Here is an 18,398-nt window from a genome sequence, read left to right on the forward strand (position 1 = left end):
TTTTCTACAAAAATAATATGTTTTTACATCGATTTGTGTATATGTATTCAATTTTGCATATTCTCTTTTAATCATAGTCTCGTACCAATTCTTCCTGTATACTGCTAGTTTCCTAAGTCCAAACGTAATTGGATGCGATTTCGCTTTAGTGTTCTTTGAAAGATCGTAGGGACACGTTGTATATTTCCCCATCCAATACGTCGCCCCTGCGTTTCGCTTTAGTGCTTCGTACATCCTGCAGGGACGTCAAAGGGTCGACAAAGAGCCGGTCGGCCGTGAGCCTTGAAGGGCGGCAGCCCTACGAAGGGAAACCGGGTTTCATGCTGCCGCTGCGTTCTCTCAATGGGGCTCCAATGGAGTACTCTGAAAAATTCAAGCCTGAGCTTCTGGTTCTGCTGCAGCATATACCGAACGAACCGTGCAAAGATTTCTCTCAATTAAAATTACATTAATCAAAGAATATCTTCGTATACGGAAAAATGTAGATCTATGTAATAAGTAACATCAATAATACAGCAACTGCTCGTAGTAGTTTCTCATTAAAAGAAAAAAATTTTACATATATAAAATAAAAATCAATATTTTAAGGAATATATTAATAATACTGTATTGTCAAAGATTTATGGACGAAGATAAACTTTCAAGAAATATATTAAATCGTAATTAATAATTTTACGTTTGAGCAAATAAAATTCAATACCGAAGCGGTACATAGAGGAGACGAAACCTTGATCAATGTTTCGAGAGAGACATGTTTTATCAGCAGTAAACAAAACGTGAAAATAAATAATATTATATGCATATATGTACACATGAGGAACATTAATTAATATTAAATTTGGATGTATTCCTTCAAATATTCGCTTTCCAAATCAATTAATTCTTCGCTCAAAGAGCTTACCACCCGTCCAATAATCTCATTTAATTAACATTGGATTAACGATTCGTCCCTCTTTCCCTCAAAATTATAGTACCATTATATATATAGACGCAGTAAAATCGAGTTAATCAAAATGAAACTTAACGCGTTTATCGCGTGAGAATAAACACTCTCATAAGACTAATAAAATTAAAAGAGGGAAACAGAAAGCAAAAAGAGAGTTATGTGTGCAGAGAGCTATCTTTGCTAGAAATATGAAGTCTCGCATTTTGAGCTTAACGTGCTCGAAAGCACTGATTGATTAATTCATCTTTACATAACGACGTTCAATTGATGTTGATGCACGGCTCGTCGAGGTTTTTTTTTTTACGCTAAAATTCCTGCTCGTAATTATTTATCGGCGCGGAAGGACGCCGCTACGCTCGGCGCCGCGCCGTGCCCGCTTCGTTCCCTCGTTTCGTTTCGTTCAGTGACCCTCGGAGGCCGCGATCGATATGTACCAGCTATATACGCGAGAGTTTCAATTATATAAACGCCGCCGCGCTCTCGGTATCGGTATGGCGGCGATGCAGACTATATACGGCCGCGCTATCAGCAACAATTAATACGTTTATTTAAGCGCTCGGTATTATTGCCGGTATATACATAACATAGTATCTAATATTTACGACGTAGAATATTGAGAGCGCTATAAATAATTACACGCAGCGCGCGTATTATCGCACTTCATTGATATTGATCATCATATGTGTATCATATAATAACTCCCTGTATAACACGCTCATTTCATATTATAATATAATGCCACTCGTCGATTCATATAGCCGTTCGGCGAACAGCTGCAGCTGTAATTCCTGGGTTCGTCGCGATTTTGACGCTGTCGATCCTTTTACAGAAAAAGAACAGAAAAATTGCATTTAATATCAATATCATCATCGACCAGTAATAATTTCGCTAATTTGACGATTACCGGCTACATTTGCTAAATACACAAATATAGGAGTCTACGTGTCTTCGATAAAAGCTTATCAGAAATTCTTTTGTACAGATATGATAACGCGATCATTAAACATCATTACTTCCTATTATTGTGACGGCTTATGTCATGTTTATTAACTCTGCCGTATTTCTTCATCATCAGGCAGTTGATAAGAACAGCAATAATGTTGATAATTACTTTTCGACAGATTTAAAGAGAAAGAAGCTTATCGAGTCGAATTTTTTGCAAAAATATTCAAGATACGCTTTTGATGATAAATTTTGCGGGAATCGTCGGAATTCATCTGAAGCTATCATAATCTTGGGACTTGTGTTAAGAGTTAGATCTTAAAATCTGAGAAGCAAAAGCTGCAATATGGTACAAGCTACATTATTACAGAAATCAACACATTATATAGAATAGATATTATGTACAATTCATATACTATACAAAATTATCGATAAAAAGTAGGTATTTAAAAAGATACAGAATAAGTTATGTACTATACAAAATTAAAGGCGAAAGGAAGAGATTTAACAATTCTCTCTCTCTCCTTCTCTTCTCTCTTCTGAAGTAACGTTTGTGAAAGATCTAAGAAAGCCGTAACGGCGAATGCTTCGCAGAAAGTTTGAGCATAAAAAATTCGTATTTTAAGGAACCGAGCACTCTCTCGGACACCTCTACGTCTGCATTCTACCACGTGTTGCTTCATCTCCGCAGTCCGCACGCACGCATGCACGTGGCGCGTACGTCCGAAAAAAAATGAGCAGCGCGACAGACATGTGCACGCTGCAAACCCATACTTACGTACACGTACGTATGTATGCGCGCGTTTACATGCATAAGTATACCATTGACCGGGATATCCTCTATCGCCTGTCTCGGGATGAATGAACCGTTACGTCATGCACTTGTACTCACTGGTCCCCTTCCGCAACCCTCCTCTTTCTCGTCCTCTTCCTCCTCCTCCTCCTCCTCGTCCTTCTCTCGTAACCTCCCTCTCGCCCCCTCGCCGTGGTCCCGTCTATCTCTCTTTTAGCGGCTTGCATTATACAAGGTGCGGCATAAGTAATGGCTTCGCTCGAAATGGATCGATTTGATCGTCACATAATTTTCCTCTAACTGCACCTTCTTACCTTCTCTTTTTGGACGAAGCGAACGACGGATAAATAGGATAAATCGAGATGGATCTAGTAAGGAGTCCGGGACGTTCTCGAGGAATCGTTGGGACTTGGACGTGCGGGTGGGCCTTTGGATTCTTAAACTCGCGGCACCTAAGATTAAAAAAATTTGTAATTCTTGATATTCTTAGATGTCTAATATAAATAGACTTATCATCCAAGTCTTTTAATTCTCAATCCTTTAAGGGATCTTGATATCTTAATACTGCTAATATTAGAATTTTGGTATCTTAATACTACAGAAATTCTTTGCCTCTAAATTACGATTATACTATTTGAGAACTTCCAAAACCCCGGGTATACACTACGCGGGCTTCCTTCCGTTTGTACGTCTTCCTCTGTCTTTGTCTAGCTCTCTCAAATTGAGAGAGAGAGAGAGAGAGATCGTGTGGCGCGTCACACCGAGGTACACGCAACACACACGACCGAGCGGCTCCTCTCCTTGCTCCTCTCGGCCCGGCATCCTTCCACGTTTATCGATTAGCATGGCCGAGCGCATGCCGAACTGAACTATAGATTCGACAGAGGTCGATGTATCGCTTAGACGGCTCAGACACTCGGCAGACGTGTCGGCTAATAAAACAGCAGGAGGGGTGCAGAGCGGTCGGCGGCGGAGGAAGAGGAGGGAGCTGGAAATGATGTTGTACCACTGATACACTTTCGTCCCACGCAGGTGGTCTTCGCACAACATTAAGTTGACCGATGATGCTCATGCCAATGATCGTATCCTTAAATCCTATTTTCGTCCTTGACCTGAAACTAAATTCTCACATTTCAGTCTCCCCAGCTCATTGTACGTAAGTTTGTATCGCAGACACGAGCGTATGCCTTTTGCCTTTCTTTTCCAATCTCTAACAGATCCTATTTTCTTCTCAATTCTCGTTATATCTTCAATTTTTAATACATCGGTTTTGTACCAAAATTAATTTTTGTTTCTAAATTTTTAATTTGTGATGGAAATTTCCTATAAATCTGTGAATTTTAATAAATCTTTCGCTCACTTTATTTCAGTGATAAATTATCAAATCCATAAATTTTTGCCAAAGATTCATTGATATTTATAAATGTCAATTCTGTAAATGTCAAACACATGATTCTGTAGAATTATAAATTATTTAAAACCTATTATAATTATCATATATATAAGACGTTTAAAAACTATAAAATAATTCTCTTCCTTTTCTTCTAAATAATTTAAAATTACAATTTTATAAATTATATATTATTTCAGGATTGTCGACATAATAAATTAACACAGAAATATACACTTGCTTTTAATGTAAGGAATGTTTAATTATCGTCATAATTTTTCGCGTAGCTTTAACTTGTCAAACACTATATAGTCACGAATAATGTCGTTGAATAAATTTATTAATATATCTAATGTGATTAATATGGCGTCCCCATGCGGTGCACCCCCGTCTCTTTTATCCATTAGCCTTCTAGGATGGTCTCTCTGGGTTCTCTTCCAACGTCCTTCAAATTGGGATACAGCTTCGCTTTAAGACCGTCGCTATTGATTCTACCATGGAAATCTGGTTTTCTGTCCTTTGTGGCGCTGCGCTGCGACCAGATGTCCAGGAGGCTCTTCGACGCGGCAATGTTGCTTTTGTGTACCTGTTTGGTCAGAGGTATCGACACACTTGCCGGTGGTGACATCGGCGAGTCCGTCGTTGCTCGAATCACGCTGACCCTGGCGGTACCGTCTTCCTTACCAAAGCTATAAAATAATACTATAAAAGATCAAGGTTTAGATCGTCAATTTTTTAGACTCCCGAATCTCCGAATTTTTAAATTTCTTGAGAATATCTCGATATATTTGTGTTTCGAAACTCTCTATAGACACTTATAACTTTGGTTATATTTTAGATTAGATCTCTAATGTTCTCAATTTTTCAATCTATTATCCTTAAATAGAATTATTAAATACAAACAAATTCTCATTGGTTTAAATCTTACTCACTTACAAATTAATTTATAACAAGAACTTATATAAAGTGTTGCTTAAATAAATAAAACTGCAATAATAAAATGTAAGTTAATATTATGATTTTCATAATATAATTCGTTAAAATAACGTTCATTATAATACGTTCTGTACATGAATATCTGACTATTCTTTTTTATTTCTACCTTCTAAAATGTATTATAAAGTGCAGGTAAAATTAATATTTATATTGCGATAGACTCCAGATAAGAATAAAGACATAGCAAGAAATTAAAAATACGAAAGAACATAAAAGCCATTGTAGCAATTCAAAAATTTTAATTTAGTTTAAAATAAATAAACTGTGATTTAATTTTTTAATTACCTATCCAACTCCCGCAGAGCCTGATCGAGTTCCACTTTGTCCTTTTCGTCTTTATTCCTGATCTCCAGTAAACAATTAAGGACTTCAGTATGTGCGGCCGAATTGTTCGCGTGATTCTTAAGAAACGTTTCTATCTCATCCCACAGCAAACGATAATGTTCTTCTCTGCGTACTCCGCCTTTCCCGCCGCGACCTCCGCCAATGCTTGGCAGAGGCAAAGTCTCGTGTTTAGCCTCTAGCCCGAGCACATTAAAAATTATTTGCTTGCACTGGAGCACCTCTTCTGTGGTGAGCTCCTCCTTTACCATTAATTCCGGAAGTGGATCTATCACCTATATGAAGAATTTAAGAATGCTCAGTGTCAATATTTTTCTCTAGAATTCAAAAATTTAATACTTAGTAATAACGAGGTCTTTGGAATTCTACGTTGTGATGTTCTAAATTTTTATAGATTATAAAATAATTTTAAATCTCTATATTATTAAGAGAAATTGATATTTAGTCAGAACGTTCCAAAATTTAAGTAAAATAAATTAAAGTTTATTATATTTATAAGCTACAATTCTAATAATTAATTATTATATATGCAATAAAAATAAAAATAAGTTTTTCAAAACCCTTTTTTAAAAACATGATACAACATTTCTTCAATATACAAACCTGTTTTAAATTAAACATGAGAGTGCTGGAGATAGTCATGGGCCAATATTTAGTGTGACGTTCAAGTCTTGATCTCATCTTTTCTACTAGACCATCAGCACCTGAATTGGAAGTACGTTTTAGCGGTCCCAGTATGTTATTTCGCATGAGGATGCCGAAATCCTGCGACAAAAATATTAACGAATCAAGATAAATGTATCGCAAATCAAATTTCATTTATAACAAAAAAATATGAACATCTACCAAAAATAAAATCAACATTGAATATAGAATTTTCAACACAAGATTAAGATAATAAAATAACAGAAAATGACAGAATTAATATTAATGTGGACTAATTAATTAAATATGTAATCTGCAATTACTAAATATTAGTTACAAGCATCCTACCGTTATTCTATAATCCGTAACACGTCCACCGCATCCTTCACTAATGGAAGGTGGATCCTCGAGCACACTGCGGGCAGTAGATAGCGTATGAATGAAAATCTCGCCACCGTGCGCTGCTAATAGATGGGAAATGGTCTTCCCACCAGCTTTCCTGGCCATTTCCAGCATTACTGATCTACCATTCAATAGAAAGTTGATCAGACAAGAAGACGGTCTGCTATTGACGTCCACTGGGGTGATTCGATGCATCGCCGTGCAGTTCTGCATCTCTGACGCGCTACAGCCGCGCGGCGTGCACCACTTCAACGTGACCGTCTCGTATTCCGATCCTTCTTCGAAACGCCTAAATGTTTTTATCAATGCCGAGTCTTGCGGATTACCTGCAACCAGCCAACGAAACTTTATGGTATCTGAAGTATCTGAATTTAAAGACTGTTGGAAAAGAAATTTTGTTAACTGAAACCTTTCAAGATCGCAGTGTGCGCGGCAGAAGAATGAAATATCTCCACATCGTAATTGGCAGACGAGCTTGCGTTCTGTTCCTCTTTCATAGGTATACCCGTTACTGTAGTACTGGCCAAATCATAATGAAACAAGATCAAATGGGATAATTTGGAATGAAGTGCTGAAGCTTTGATCGAGTGGACTTCTACTGTCAGAAATGGTGATACCTGTGTAAGAAAATTAATTTAATATGTATAGCAAATTGAACAGCTTAGATTACTGTAACAAATATTACAAATTATTTAAAATTGGAATATAAAAGGTATCTTACAAAAGACTGAGAAATACGCCTAATTATTTAGCAATAAAATAGACAGAATTTAAAATAATTATTAATCATCAAAGGCTCACCTCTCGAGGACCTTGACTGGTGACTTGAGATTCAATATTGTTGGGATATATATTCAGTATGACCAAATGGCAATAATCAACGGGAATTAAACTGCAAATTAGAGCAAAAATGAATATAATGCATGACAATTTAATAAGAGATATCTACAGAGAAAAATACTGACTGATCAGAGGCTAGCGCATTCTTGTTTTCCTGCGCTAGTTCACTTAAAAATATGTTCTCCAAGCTCTTCATGTTGCTATTGTCACGTGCACTTGTGATGCATATTACCCTGCCCCGGTTTATCAGCTTGCTGGTATTCTCGTTCAGAGAAGTTCTTTTCTCGTGCTGGATCTCGGAGCACTCATTCAGTGTTTCGATCGCTACGCGCAGACCGTGTATCACTGAATAGTCCTCCCCAGGTTCCGGGGTCTTTGTCGGCACTCCTAAAATGGCAGTGCCGTTCATTATCTGCAAGTAAAACCATTTCCATTAATTCTCTCATTAAACGCATCCTCCTAGCACAGAGATGCACTTTATCAGTAACCGTAGACATTTGCATTTTATTAATTAGATATTCATTAGTCAACAAATAAAGAAAAATAGAAGTTTAGAGGGGGCACTTACATGATTCAAATTCTGCTGCAATGGGCTCCATGAGTTCAGCACATAAGCTGCACGATCGGTCACAACAAATCTAATCTAAAGAAAAAAAAAAAAGTAATAATGACGATAGAGATAACGCTAACGATTATTAACAACACCGTAGCATAGTCGGTCTGCGTACCAATTTTCCTGTGGGAAATAGGTCCCATACAATACGACAGTACTCCAGCGAGGCCTCGACGCTGGTGGTCCACAGGGACTTGCAGACCGGTGCCAGCGGTATCAGATTCTGCCCCCTACTCTTCAGGAAATCGAACTCGAGCGGGCACTCGGTGGAGATGCCGAAATACGGGGTGTGATCCAGCACGAATATGGTCTTGTGGTTCGCGGGATACATCGTACGCCTCTCGCCCGCGAGGCCGCACACAAAATAATAAACGATATCCTCGCCGAGCGTGTTTACCTTTTTTTTTTGTGAGTTTCCCTCGGGTGAGGGATAATAGGTGCCTTCAGCTCCTCCCTGGAGTTATATAGCACATCGGTACTTGTCCTGATTAGTAGCGTGTTTACCTCGCGCTTTCGAGGTTAGAGTACAGCCGCTCGCCAATCGCGATACCTACGGAATTTACGACCGCGTCGTGTCCGTCTCGCGCTTCGTCAGGTCGATCGCATTATCCTCGGAATTGTTCCTCCACGTCGACGATCAACAAAGTTGGGAAAGGAGTGATAAGCGGCGTATGCGGTGTACCGACATGTTTTCCTTTCTACTTGTAGATAGAACATAACCTCAATCGCGCGGTACCGCGTGGCACAGGCTGTTGTTCAGCGTTGCGATAATTAAGTTATTGGTTGTACTAATATCTTGATTATCTAAAGAAAGTTTCAACGAAGCGCGAAGTAATCCTTTTTTTTTCCAAGTATGCACTGGAAAATGGGCAAATCGATGGGTTTGTAACGCGTTACACATGTCACAAGATTTGTAACGTTTGTCTTTCATAACATTCAAGTGAATATAATTGATTCGCAGATAATTTATTATCCGACGATGATGACAGTGATGACAGTGACGTGAGTATGGACCAGGATACAAGCGACGATGATGAGAGTTCGACAAACGAGTCTGCGTCGGATAGCGACGATGGAGTTCCTGTCAAGAAGTCGAAAGCCTCGGCGTCCTCTTCGGCAGGTATTCTTCTTATTCTTTTCAATTCATGTGTAAATTTTTGTAAAATAAAGCTAAACTGATCTGATTAAAGTTTATCTATCCTAAGGAAACTGTTTTTCAAATTTTTCCAGGTGAGCCATCGTCTCAGCGACACGAAGACAACGATGAGGAAGACGTTAATTCGGATACGGATGAAGTTGTCAAAGCTATATTGGATGCGAAGAAGTTGCACAGGAATCATCCACCTTCTATTACGTTAGAAGATATGATAACAGATATATGTTTTCATCCTAAAGTGGATACCATAGCTGTAGCCAGTATCACAGGGGATGTTTTCATGTAAGCTTGATAATGTATATTTTAGAGCGATTTTAATCATTTACTTAACAAATGATAATATACAATCAATAGAATGGTTTCAAATTCTATATAATGTGATATTTTTGATTTAATCTTTAATCTTTCTTTCCATATATTAAAAATTAAACAATAAAACAAAAATTATTCATGTTAACAAAATGGTACAAATGTGGCTTAATCGGAGTTTGGTTTAAGTCATCCTTAGTTCCAATAAAACATATGCATTTTTTTTACATTAGGTATAAATATAACAATGAGGAGACAAATCTTGCATCTACCATGGAATTGCATCTTAAAGCTTGCCGTGACATTGAGTTCAGTGCGGATGGACGGTCATTATTTTCGACTGGGAAAGATCTGTGTATAGCGATAACCGATGTGGAAACAGAAAAATTAATTAGGTTGTACGAAGGAGCCCACGAGTATGTATAATATATTCATGTGTGATATCATTAATACGTTGACGATACTAATACGTGATTTTTGTGATTTAATTGTATCTCAGGCAACCTGTATACACAATGACGATAATCAACGAGCATGTGTTTGTAACAGGCGACGATGATGGTGTAGTAAAACGTAATGCCAATTAATATCTCTTTTATACCTAATGAACTAAATCAATTTTATACATAAAGAAAAATGTTTTTTAAGTCTGGGACCTCAGGCGAAAGGAAAGCGAGCCGGTATTTTCTATAAAGGAGGTAGAAGACTACATCAGTGCAATGATAACTAATAAAGATGCCAAGTACTTAGTTTGCGCCAGTGGCGCTGGTCTGACAACTATAAATATACCGGAAAGAAAGCTGCATGTACAGGTATTGTAAAACACTCGTGATCTAATATCATATGCAGTATACTAACTCGATCTTATACATGCATTGCATAGTCCGAGGAACACGATGACGAGCTGACCTGCCTTGGCTTATTTAAATATGAAAGCAAAGTATTATCGGCTAGTAATAAAGGGAAAATGTACGTGTACAATTGGGGAGAATTTGGACTACATTCGGACGAATTTCCAAGTGCCACAAAGAAGGCGATAAATTGTATGATTCCCGTTACGGAAAATGTAGTGATAACTGGTGAGGAGGATGGAATAGTTAGGTAAGCGATAAAAGAGAGAATTATGCGACATTTTATGATATACAAAGATTGTATCATTTGTACGATATTCATGTAATATCACGTCTATACAATGAACAGGGCAACTAGTCTGTTTCCTCATCGCCAACTCGGCATAGTTGGGCAACACAACTTTTCCATCGAGACACTCGATATCAGCAACGACGGGACTTTAATAGCATCCTCTTCGCACGATAATGATATCAAATTCTGGAATGTACAGTATTTCGAGACCTTGAACGTCGCCGAACCGAAAAAAGGTGGAAAGCGAAAATGGCTCGAGCACAATCTTCCTAGCAGTCAAGTTAATAATCGATCCGATTTCTTTTCAGAATTGTAATTTCAACGATAATAAAGTTACATAACTTTGTCAATTTGTACTGTTTAATCGAAAGATATACACTATAGATATAATAATCCTTACATATCGTTCTAAAATAATGGCATTTAGTTCTGAACTCATTTGACATCGTTTAGCATATCGGAATAAACGGATGAACGAGTAATATTACGAATCATGTGCATTTTATACATAGTTATCGATACATGCGCACTACACAAACTTATATGTGAATATAATATTCATGTATAATACTTTGTTTTGATTAAACTTGGAAAATATCTTACAAAATATAAGTCCATACATATTCTACTACATTGGTGGATTGCTATATTTATATCTAGGATATTATCATACGTTATCAGTTCTTTTATAAATTGTTAAAGCAATATTATATAGTCCATCTAGACATACGTATCATATATCATTAAATAGATTAATTAAAATCATGGCGTGCTTTAGAAGTAGATGAAACTCTCAAATTCGTCTTTTTTGTAATTCTATAAATCTTATCTCAGTCATAAAATGTGCTCTGGTAAACATTTATAGCAATTGAATTAAATAGATGGAATATAAATGATATTCTGAGATATAGGTAATATAAAATATGAAAATTTTAGCTAGAAATATTCCTCCGTGAACAATAAGGAATGATTTCGTTCTATTTTGAGTCTTATTCAAATTGCATTATAACGCAATTAGGACACAAAATACAACTGTTTTACCGTTACCGCTTATTGATGATTTATCTGGCGTAAATATTCAGGTGCGTGATAATGTTGTTGCACGTGCGCCAGTGAAGGGTGTAACGGAGGCTGAAAACAGCGCACGTGTTCCACGCTTGCCGCATCGCTGTCTCCGCTTTTCAAATATTTATTCAACACGGCAAATATCTGCGAGTTTAATACTTGAAATCGCCTTATCCGATCCACCATCCTCTTCAAATGCTTTAAAGACAAGTACATATTGTTAGCTAGAATGTAAAGTGAGCAGATCATCAGTCATGCATATAGATTGTATACTTACTATTCCTTTAACGTTCTCGTCTTTGCCATCCACACGTTGCACTCGAAGAATGTGGTAGCAGAAATCAAGTGCCTCAAACCTACGTTGTTGGCCCAAAAGGACGACCATGGCGCATCCCGCCCAGTGCAAACCTTCGCCGAACAATTCTCTACAAGAGAGAAGCAACCGCAATCATTGTTACAATGTTGATACACAAAGAAGCGTATATTACGTTACATTAATTGTTATACTAACTCAACAGTAAATTCAGTTTCACCAACGGGAATACAGTATACAAATTGAAGCGCGCTCCAAAGTCTATGGAATTCCGTGCATTCGTCCACATTCATTACACCATTTACCGGCGGTGGCCCGACCCAGATGGGGTCGTCTAAGAAACTTCGTAATCTGCTAAGCACAACTTCGAATATCGATAAGCCGCAGCACAGTCGTTCGCGCGTCAACAAATCTCCTTCCCTGGCAATCATGGCTTGCTGAAAAGACAAATCGCGCATAGATTAGATTAAAAAAGAAAAATACAGCGTATGCTTGGGAGATACGTTGCATGTTGCTTACCTTAGCGGTACCTAATTTATCTACGTTGGGAACAATTTGTAAAGCCGCATACTTTGCCTCTAATCGTTTCTGTTTGGTCTCAGGTTTTTCTCCCTCTGAAAATTGCATACGTAAATAATAGGCGTCTAATTTCCCATACAGCTGTTCTTTATTTCTACTCGAATTAGTTTATATATGCCAAGTAACTGCTTCTCACCTTTGCAGTAGGGTCTGGGCAAAATATTCTGAAACGGCGCTGCATGTAGCAAATCGCACACTTCCTCCTGTGACAGAGCTTGTTCCATTAAAAGACAAAATAGAATCGTATTGCCGAATTCGCGGAAATTATGAAACAATTCAGTCTTAGCGTCCGGATATTGCACAATGTCGTTCAACTGGGCATGATAATAGCCCAAAACTCCAGGGGATCCGTAATCGTATCGTGGAAGCTTGCAGACTTTAGGCATAGCTTCCATCAAAGTCTTCGTAAATTGATGCAGGCTTCCTTGGATCAAGGTCTTAACAATCTTCAAAAGTTCTTCCATAACCACAGCTATCCCCTGATACCCAAGAAGCTTACATATAGTACGAAAATGGTGCGGACCGACGAATCCCGTATACTGTCCATATTGAGTGCTATAAGCCAGATTCAACTGCTTACTACCCCAGAGATAATGATGCGACATCTGCGGCGGTTTATCTCTATGAACGGGTTGTACGAATTGTAGGCCGCGACACTTGACAAATCTGTAAAATAATACATGTCAATAACATCAAATCGATAGAACGGATACGCTAACAATAAGCGTATAAATTTAACACAAGTATACCTGTTTGTGGCGGCGTTGTAACAATAATTCGGTAAAAAGTCGTAATTCAATTCCCAGAATACATGAAGGGTGATTCTTCCGTATGGGGCTAGAACATTGTGATTCGCCTCTCTGAACATGGCATCGTACTCGTCTAACGCGAGCCACTTGCTTAAAAGCTTGTGAGTAAGGCGATTGACTTGCAACAAACCGTCTAGCTCCTGCAGGATATCAAGTATCGATTAATTGCAGGAAACACTTGCAGCGCAACGATTATAGACTAGTCGCACGCATGCGAGGCTTACCACGACTCCAGTTATATCGCCGGATTCGAATTTGCTAATGGCCAAATCCAATGATTTTTGCATATCCGCGTTAATACGTTGCGTTATAAGTTTGTTCAAGTCAATACTTCTTCCCAATAGCTGAACGTGCCTCTGTTTCAGCAACGTTTCGTATCTGTTAGCACGGGGATATGGAAGTAAATACGCCCCGAGAGCCACACATTCTACTCTGAATCGTTTGTCCAACAAGATACTAGCCGCCAGCTGCTTATAATGCGCGAAAATCTGTTCGCTAAGTTTGTAAACGAATTGATCGAAGCATAGATTTACTTCGGCTTCCACTTCGTCGTATAGAAATTGTTTACGGAATATCGTCAGTGCGTACAAGGCGCTATCATTATATAAATCCAGAGGATACAAAACGTACCTGCAAAATTAATAATAGCAATGATATATCGTCGGAATAACTACGTGCTACACAAATGTATGTGTTGCATTCTAATTCATAATTTAAGAGGCACTATTGTATTATTGACAACTCATATAGGAACTTACTCCATCATCGATGGTTCCTTGCTTCTCAATATGTGATCGGTCAATATCCATGGCATAGACATTTCAATGGGAAACTGAAACAGTTTACCGATTAAACGTTTGGATATAAAATATGACGAATCGTATTTCTATGTAGCATCTTTTGCAACGATAGGTGAAATAATGCCTGAGAAAGCTTTAAGGACGTTCTCCGGTCCTTATACTAGAGAAAATCGATTTTCTTAGGATTTTCTTGAAACTGTGAATATACGTTAATTTAGGTGTGCTTTATGCGTGGTATAAATTTCAGTACCTCTTCCGGTATAAAAAATAAAGATACTGAGCCTCAAAGTTTCAACTTTTACTAATGAAAAGGTTTTCCAGGCCAAACGGTAAGAGATACGAGGTTGGCCAAGAGGACCAAAGTTGCTCCTCTCGTCGAGTTCTATAAGGAAAAAATGCCAAAACTAAAACAAAATTAAAATTAAATTTTTTTTTGAAACTTTGAGGCTCAGTATCTTTATTTTTTATACCGGAAGAGGTACTGAAATTTATACCACGCATAAAGCACACCTAAATTAACGTATATTCACAGTTTCAAGAAAATCCTAAGAAAATCGATTTTCTCTAGTATAAGGACCGGAGAACGTCCTTAAGCTGTAATTTCCGGCATTGTTTCGGACGTGGCATCGGTTATCTATTGTACGCGCAGCGAACGAGAAATACCTGAATGCGTTTCTCCATGGTGATTAAGTCGCTGCACTCCTCGTTATGCTGGTGACGTACTTGGCATTTCTAGTCATGGAATAAATTACAGAAACGGCTATTTTCATAATAGTAGCTTCGGTATGCAAGCAAATGGAAAAGGTGTTAAAACAAGTCGCAAAATTTATGCTCATTAATCGGTGAATGCTAAATACGGTCTCTGCACATTCAAATCAGATGAATATGATCGTCCGTACGCAGCTATTGATTTCTTTTTCTAATCGGCAAATTATACGATGCGGAGATCTTAAAATTACGCTGAGAGTCAAGTTAAAAGAATAACGTTCTTTACCTGTATTTTCCTACCCATTGTCATTTCCAGATAAAATTCTCTGTACCATAGCTGCGACAAGTCGCAACAATTCTGTAGAGATTCTACAAAAGGAAAGAAAGAGAAAATTGTTAAGAGAAAGCAAAAAAATAATTGTGGAAATAACAGCCATTTACTTACCACTGAAATTCAGAAGATAACTCCAGTAAAAACTAGTTTTATGAAACTGATCAATTTGAACGAGATATTGGCCGTCGATGTCTTTCCTTAGAGTACGTTTCCCACCGCTTTTGTCGGCTATTAATGATTCTAACATGGTTCGCACCATATATAATTGCGTGGAAGACGGACCTATTTAGTTTCATTGTAATCAGTTTTCAAAGTCGATAGCAACACAAAAGTAAGAAATGAATATGGTATGCAGCGTATTAATGGAAGACTGACCAACGTTTCTTCGCGGGACTTTAATGCCGAATCCATTATCTGGATCTTTTTTGCCTTTCAAGGCGGGATCTCCGAGTGGTTCCACTCCGAAATGCCAATCCGCACAAGTTTCTCTAACGGAAACAATTATACTAAAACAAGAAAAGAAATAATGTAGAAGACCACTCTTTTCATTTTAAAGCTACTTTAACAATTTATAGTTAATATAGTTTATGTTCTAACCTTCGAATCAAATCCTTTTTATTTTTGATTGTTTTCCTTAATGGTTCACGCAATGCAAGTTGCACAAAGTCTTGCAGCTCAGCATATATATTCCTACGTATCGCGTCAATAAAAACTGTCTCCATACGTGCCATCAATACCTGCAATCCTTTAATCATCGCTATAACTTCTATAAGAGCAAACTTCTCCTCGTCAGTATAGTTATAGCGCGTAGCCTATGTAAGAAAAGTAGTATTAATGAAAATAAATATTTTTCTAAATTAATAAACGTAATAATAATGTAAAATGCTGAGGGATATTAATAGAGTATAATAATCATACTCTTTCGTATTCTTCAGCCTCTTGCGGACATTCTTTGTTCATGTGATGGTCAGTGGGATGCAATAGCTTCCAACTGTACAGCTCTGTCACAACACTGGTCCATTGCGAGAGTAATTGTAACCCGCGTAATGCCAGTTCCGCGGTGTCTCGATTTTCCGTGTCGCTTCGGCATTCCTTGTACGTCGTAGTCACCTCGTTACTATATCTGTACAATTGTCAAACGTTGCATTGTCAAACAGGCAGCAAATTAAGAACGGAAGAGATAACGAATAAGATATTAATGGTACCTTGCCAATTCACTGATATACTTCACGTGATCTTCTCTGATCTGAGGAAGGTGCACCATAAGATCGGCTTGCGGACTCATGCTATTTGACGACGCAGATAGTGGCCACTTTGACGCGTCAAAGTGCTTCGAGCGTTTGATATAATTGAACGGTGCAATTTGCATGTCTCCGAACAATGGCACTACCTCCAGGTTCTTAAAGATTCTGTCGATTCTATCCAACTTCAATTTTTTCTTTTGGTCGAGCTTATTGATGTTACACAATTCGCTGTCCATCAGGAATAAACCAAAGCCCATCACTTTCACCAACATGTGCTTCTCATTAGGCGTGAGATACATCTTGGTTTCAAACATGTGGACACAGATATTGACCACGTCCGCTAGTAATTCCTCATATCCCGTGATCTTCTCGAGATTTTCTTTAACCGTATCGCGGATTTTATTTTGCGTCGCCAAGAACATTGACAAATTCTGGGATTCTTGCAGTGTCTGAGAGTCCGACATCACCTTCAGGAACTGCGCAGCTCTAAAAGATTAAGCAAAACACACTTAAGAATAAGAGGAACAGCTGAAAAAAATTCAATGAAAATCTTATTCTCCGTACATTCTCACCTTCTATATGTGGAATAGTCATTCTTTACGCTGGATTTCATGTTTTTCAATTCGTCCAATACCGCAAACATGTTAATGAATTTTCCCAGGGTCAACAAGTATGCCTCGGATACAAAATCTTTTCTTTTCTCATGATGGCACAATCGCTTAACTTCTGCTGAAAAGCGTTCAATCGCTTTTCTCTGAAACATGAATACACACATGTGCGACATGTAGAGAAAGCCAAACTCCGATTAACTTAACTTGTATTTGATTCGACCAGTCCAATTGCTTGAAACAACATTTTTAAATGTATAATTTGTTGTCCCTAAATTCTTTCTTATGTCAATTTCAAACAATAAACAAATAATTGTACCTGTGTTTCACTAATAAACGAAGTTAATCATAGTTTGGCCAAAGTTACTGCAACACAAAGCAATTTAAACTCACTTGAAAATACATGAAATTCAACAATTTGTTCACTTCAGGTGCTAGCACCTCCACCGTCTTCTCGTAAATCTCCACTCGGTTTGGCTGCTCGTTAGATTTCGGCTGTGGAATCGCGCGCGAGCAGCATCTCCAGGTATACAGCATCACCGCATGCTCCAATCCTTCCTCCAGCAGCTCGTTCTACATTTTTTAAACGAGAAATTATCTCATTTCCATTGAACTGCGCGCACATCGGGGGTTTGCGATCAACGGCTAGGCTTACCAGACTCGCGTGTACGGTCGCTTCTTCTATATACTTAGCGATACCCGTCACAAAGCCGTTTCTGTCCTCGAAATTGGTGTCAAAGTTCGCCTGATACACCACGGAGCACGGTTGGGCCTCTATGCAGGGCTGCTCATCCGGCAGCGTGAACTCGTCCAGCACGTCGACGTTCGACAGAGCGTCGCCCAGAGTAACCTTGTCGGTGGTCATCTCGTCGGTCTCTCGCACGGCGAAATCTAAGAGGTTAAGTGTGCTCCGCAACAAGGTAGACTGTAGAGTATACGTACCTCTACGTGCGTGGTCAATATTTATATACGTATTTCACGCGCGCATCGCGTATCACGACACGATCTCGGGATCTCGTTCAGATCCGCCGTTCAGACTCACGAACGTCGGCGAGATCGTGGACGGGGACAGTCCCGGACCCACTAATAGACATCTCGAGACGCGAACGAGCGTTTCCCACGGAGCATCGTCAGCGTTAAAACTTAATTGTCGCGGCGACCCCGATATCTCGTCGCCACCGCGAGCCGCTTCCCGTTTCCCGTCCTCGTTTCCCGAACGTCAAAAATTGGTGGCATAACACAGGCGTATGTATGTACGCGAAACAGGGGAGGATGTCAGAAGAGGAAACACACCGGGAAGACGGAGGGTGGGGTCCCCTGGAGCGGATCGGGGAGCGTCCCGTTTGACACATTGCGATTCCCCACAGCCACTCACAGCTCTTGATGCCTGGAGTTTTTCCACTTGACCGGCCAATCGGATA

The 18,398-nt window shown here is 38.7% G+C and overlaps 3 protein-coding genes across 6 annotated transcripts; 1 reads left to right on the plus strand and 2 right to left on the minus strand.

Annotated features, from left to right (window-relative positions):
* Nucleotides 1-4,301: 4,301 nt before the first annotated feature.
* Asun (integrator complex subunit 13 asun) lies at nucleotides 4,302-8,240 on the minus strand. 2 transcript variants are annotated; one of them, XM_071708844.1, is made up of 9 exons: nucleotides 8,025-8,240; nucleotides 7,865-7,939; nucleotides 7,422-7,708; nucleotides 7,258-7,348; nucleotides 6,866-7,073; nucleotides 6,403-6,782; nucleotides 6,013-6,174; nucleotides 5,353-5,684; nucleotides 4,302-4,760 (listed from the first exon to the last, which is right to left on the minus strand). In XM_071708844.1, exons 1-9 carry the CDS (start codon nucleotides 8,238-8,240, stop codon nucleotides 4,475-4,477), a joined length of 2,037 nt encoding a protein of 678 aa, XP_071564945.1. In that variant the 3' UTR covers nucleotides 4,302-4,474. The 2 variants fall into 2 exon arrangements, with proteins under 2 accessions (XP_071564945.1, XP_071564946.1); XM_071708845.1 differs by having other exon boundaries at nucleotides 4,636-4,773.
* Nucleotides 8,241-8,244: 4 nt separating this feature from the next.
* LOC139773977 (WD repeat-containing protein 55 homolog) lies at nucleotides 8,245-10,867 on the plus strand. 3 transcript variants are annotated; one of them, XM_071708847.1, is made up of 9 exons: nucleotides 8,253-8,384; nucleotides 8,762-8,790; nucleotides 8,871-9,029; nucleotides 9,140-9,347; nucleotides 9,608-9,790; nucleotides 9,874-9,947; nucleotides 10,023-10,186; nucleotides 10,258-10,475; nucleotides 10,575-10,867. In XM_071708847.1, exons 2-9 carry the CDS (start codon nucleotides 8,763-8,765, stop codon nucleotides 10,831-10,833), a joined length of 1,293 nt encoding a protein of 430 aa, XP_071564948.1. In that variant the 5' UTR covers nucleotides 8,253-8,384; nucleotide 8,762; the 3' UTR covers nucleotides 10,834-10,867. The 3 variants fall into 3 exon arrangements, with proteins under 3 accessions (XP_071564949.1, XP_071564948.1, XP_071564947.1); XM_071708848.1 differs by lacking the exon at nucleotides 8,762-8,790 and having other exon boundaries at nucleotides 8,245-8,384; XM_071708846.1 differs by lacking the exon at nucleotides 8,253-8,384 and having other exon boundaries at nucleotides 8,652-8,790.
* On the minus strand, nucleotides 10,860-18,289 carry Sra-1 (Cytoplasmic FMR1-interacting protein Sra-1). Its single transcript, XM_071708839.1, has 19 exons — nucleotides 18,020-18,289; nucleotides 17,633-17,868; nucleotides 17,371-17,550; nucleotides 16,942-17,123; nucleotides 16,331-16,855; nucleotides 16,044-16,248; nucleotides 15,723-15,937; nucleotides 15,501-15,631; nucleotides 15,237-15,407; nucleotides 15,078-15,160; nucleotides 14,747-14,815; nucleotides 14,042-14,115; nucleotides 13,508-13,913; nucleotides 13,224-13,423; nucleotides 12,611-13,140; nucleotides 12,415-12,509; nucleotides 12,094-12,332; nucleotides 11,860-12,007; nucleotides 10,860-11,780 (listed from the first exon to the last, which is right to left on the minus strand). The coding sequence occupies exons 1-19, from the start codon at nucleotides 18,069-18,071 to the stop codon at nucleotides 11,568-11,570; spliced, it is 3,954 nt and encodes a 1,317-aa protein (XP_071564940.1). The 5' UTR covers nucleotides 18,072-18,289; the 3' UTR covers nucleotides 10,860-11,567.
* Nucleotides 18,290-18,398: the final 109 nt, after the last annotated feature.

This window comes from Temnothorax nylanderi, unplaced genomic scaffold (assembly GCF_030848795.1).
Source record: "Temnothorax nylanderi isolate EJ_2023f unplaced genomic scaffold, tnyl_v1.0 TNYL_tig0072_pilon, whole genome shotgun sequence".
Taxonomy (NCBI): domain Eukaryota; kingdom Metazoa; phylum Arthropoda; class Insecta; order Hymenoptera; family Formicidae; genus Temnothorax; species Temnothorax nylanderi.

What these genes read in the sequence shown, in the direction of transcription:
- Asun (XM_071708844.1), bottom strand. Translation starts at nt 8,240, where the DNA reads ATGTATCCCGCGAACCACAAGACCATATTCGTGCTGGATCACACCCCG. An exon ending in TATTTCCCACAGGAAAATTG is followed by an intron (nt 7,940 to 8,024) that starts GTACGCAGACCG and finishes TTTTTTCTTTAG; the next exon opens with ATTAGATTTGTTGTGACCGA. An exon ending in CCAGTCAAGGTCCTCGAGAG is followed by an intron (nt 7,074 to 7,257) that starts GTGAGCCTTTGA and finishes TTTCTTACACAG; the next exon opens with GTATCACCATTTCTGACAGT.
- LOC139773977 (XM_071708847.1), top strand. Translation starts at nt 8,763, where the DNA reads ATGCACTGGAAAATGGGCAAATCGATGG. An exon ending in CGATGATGGTGTAGTAAAAC is followed by an intron (nt 9,948 to 10,022) that starts GTAATGCCAATT and finishes ATGTTTTTTAAG; the next exon opens with TCTGGGACCTCAGGCGAAAG. An exon ending in GAGGAGGATGGAATAGTTAG is followed by an intron (nt 10,476 to 10,574) that starts GTAAGCGATAAA and finishes TACAATGAACAG; the next exon opens with GGCAACTAGTCTGTTTCCTC.
- Sra-1 (XM_071708839.1), bottom strand. Translation starts at nt 18,071, where the DNA reads ATGTCTATTAGTGGGTCCGGGACTGTCCCCGTCCACGATCTCGCCGAC. An exon ending in AAAAAGGATTTGATTCGAAG is followed by an intron (nt 15,632 to 15,722) that starts GTTAGAACATAA and finishes TTCTTGTTTTAG; the next exon opens with TATAATTGTTTCCGTTAGAG. An exon ending in ATAAATTAGGTACCGCTAAG is followed by an intron (nt 12,333 to 12,414) that starts GTAAGCAACATG and finishes TTGTCTTTTCAG; the next exon opens with CAAGCCATGATTGCCAGGGA.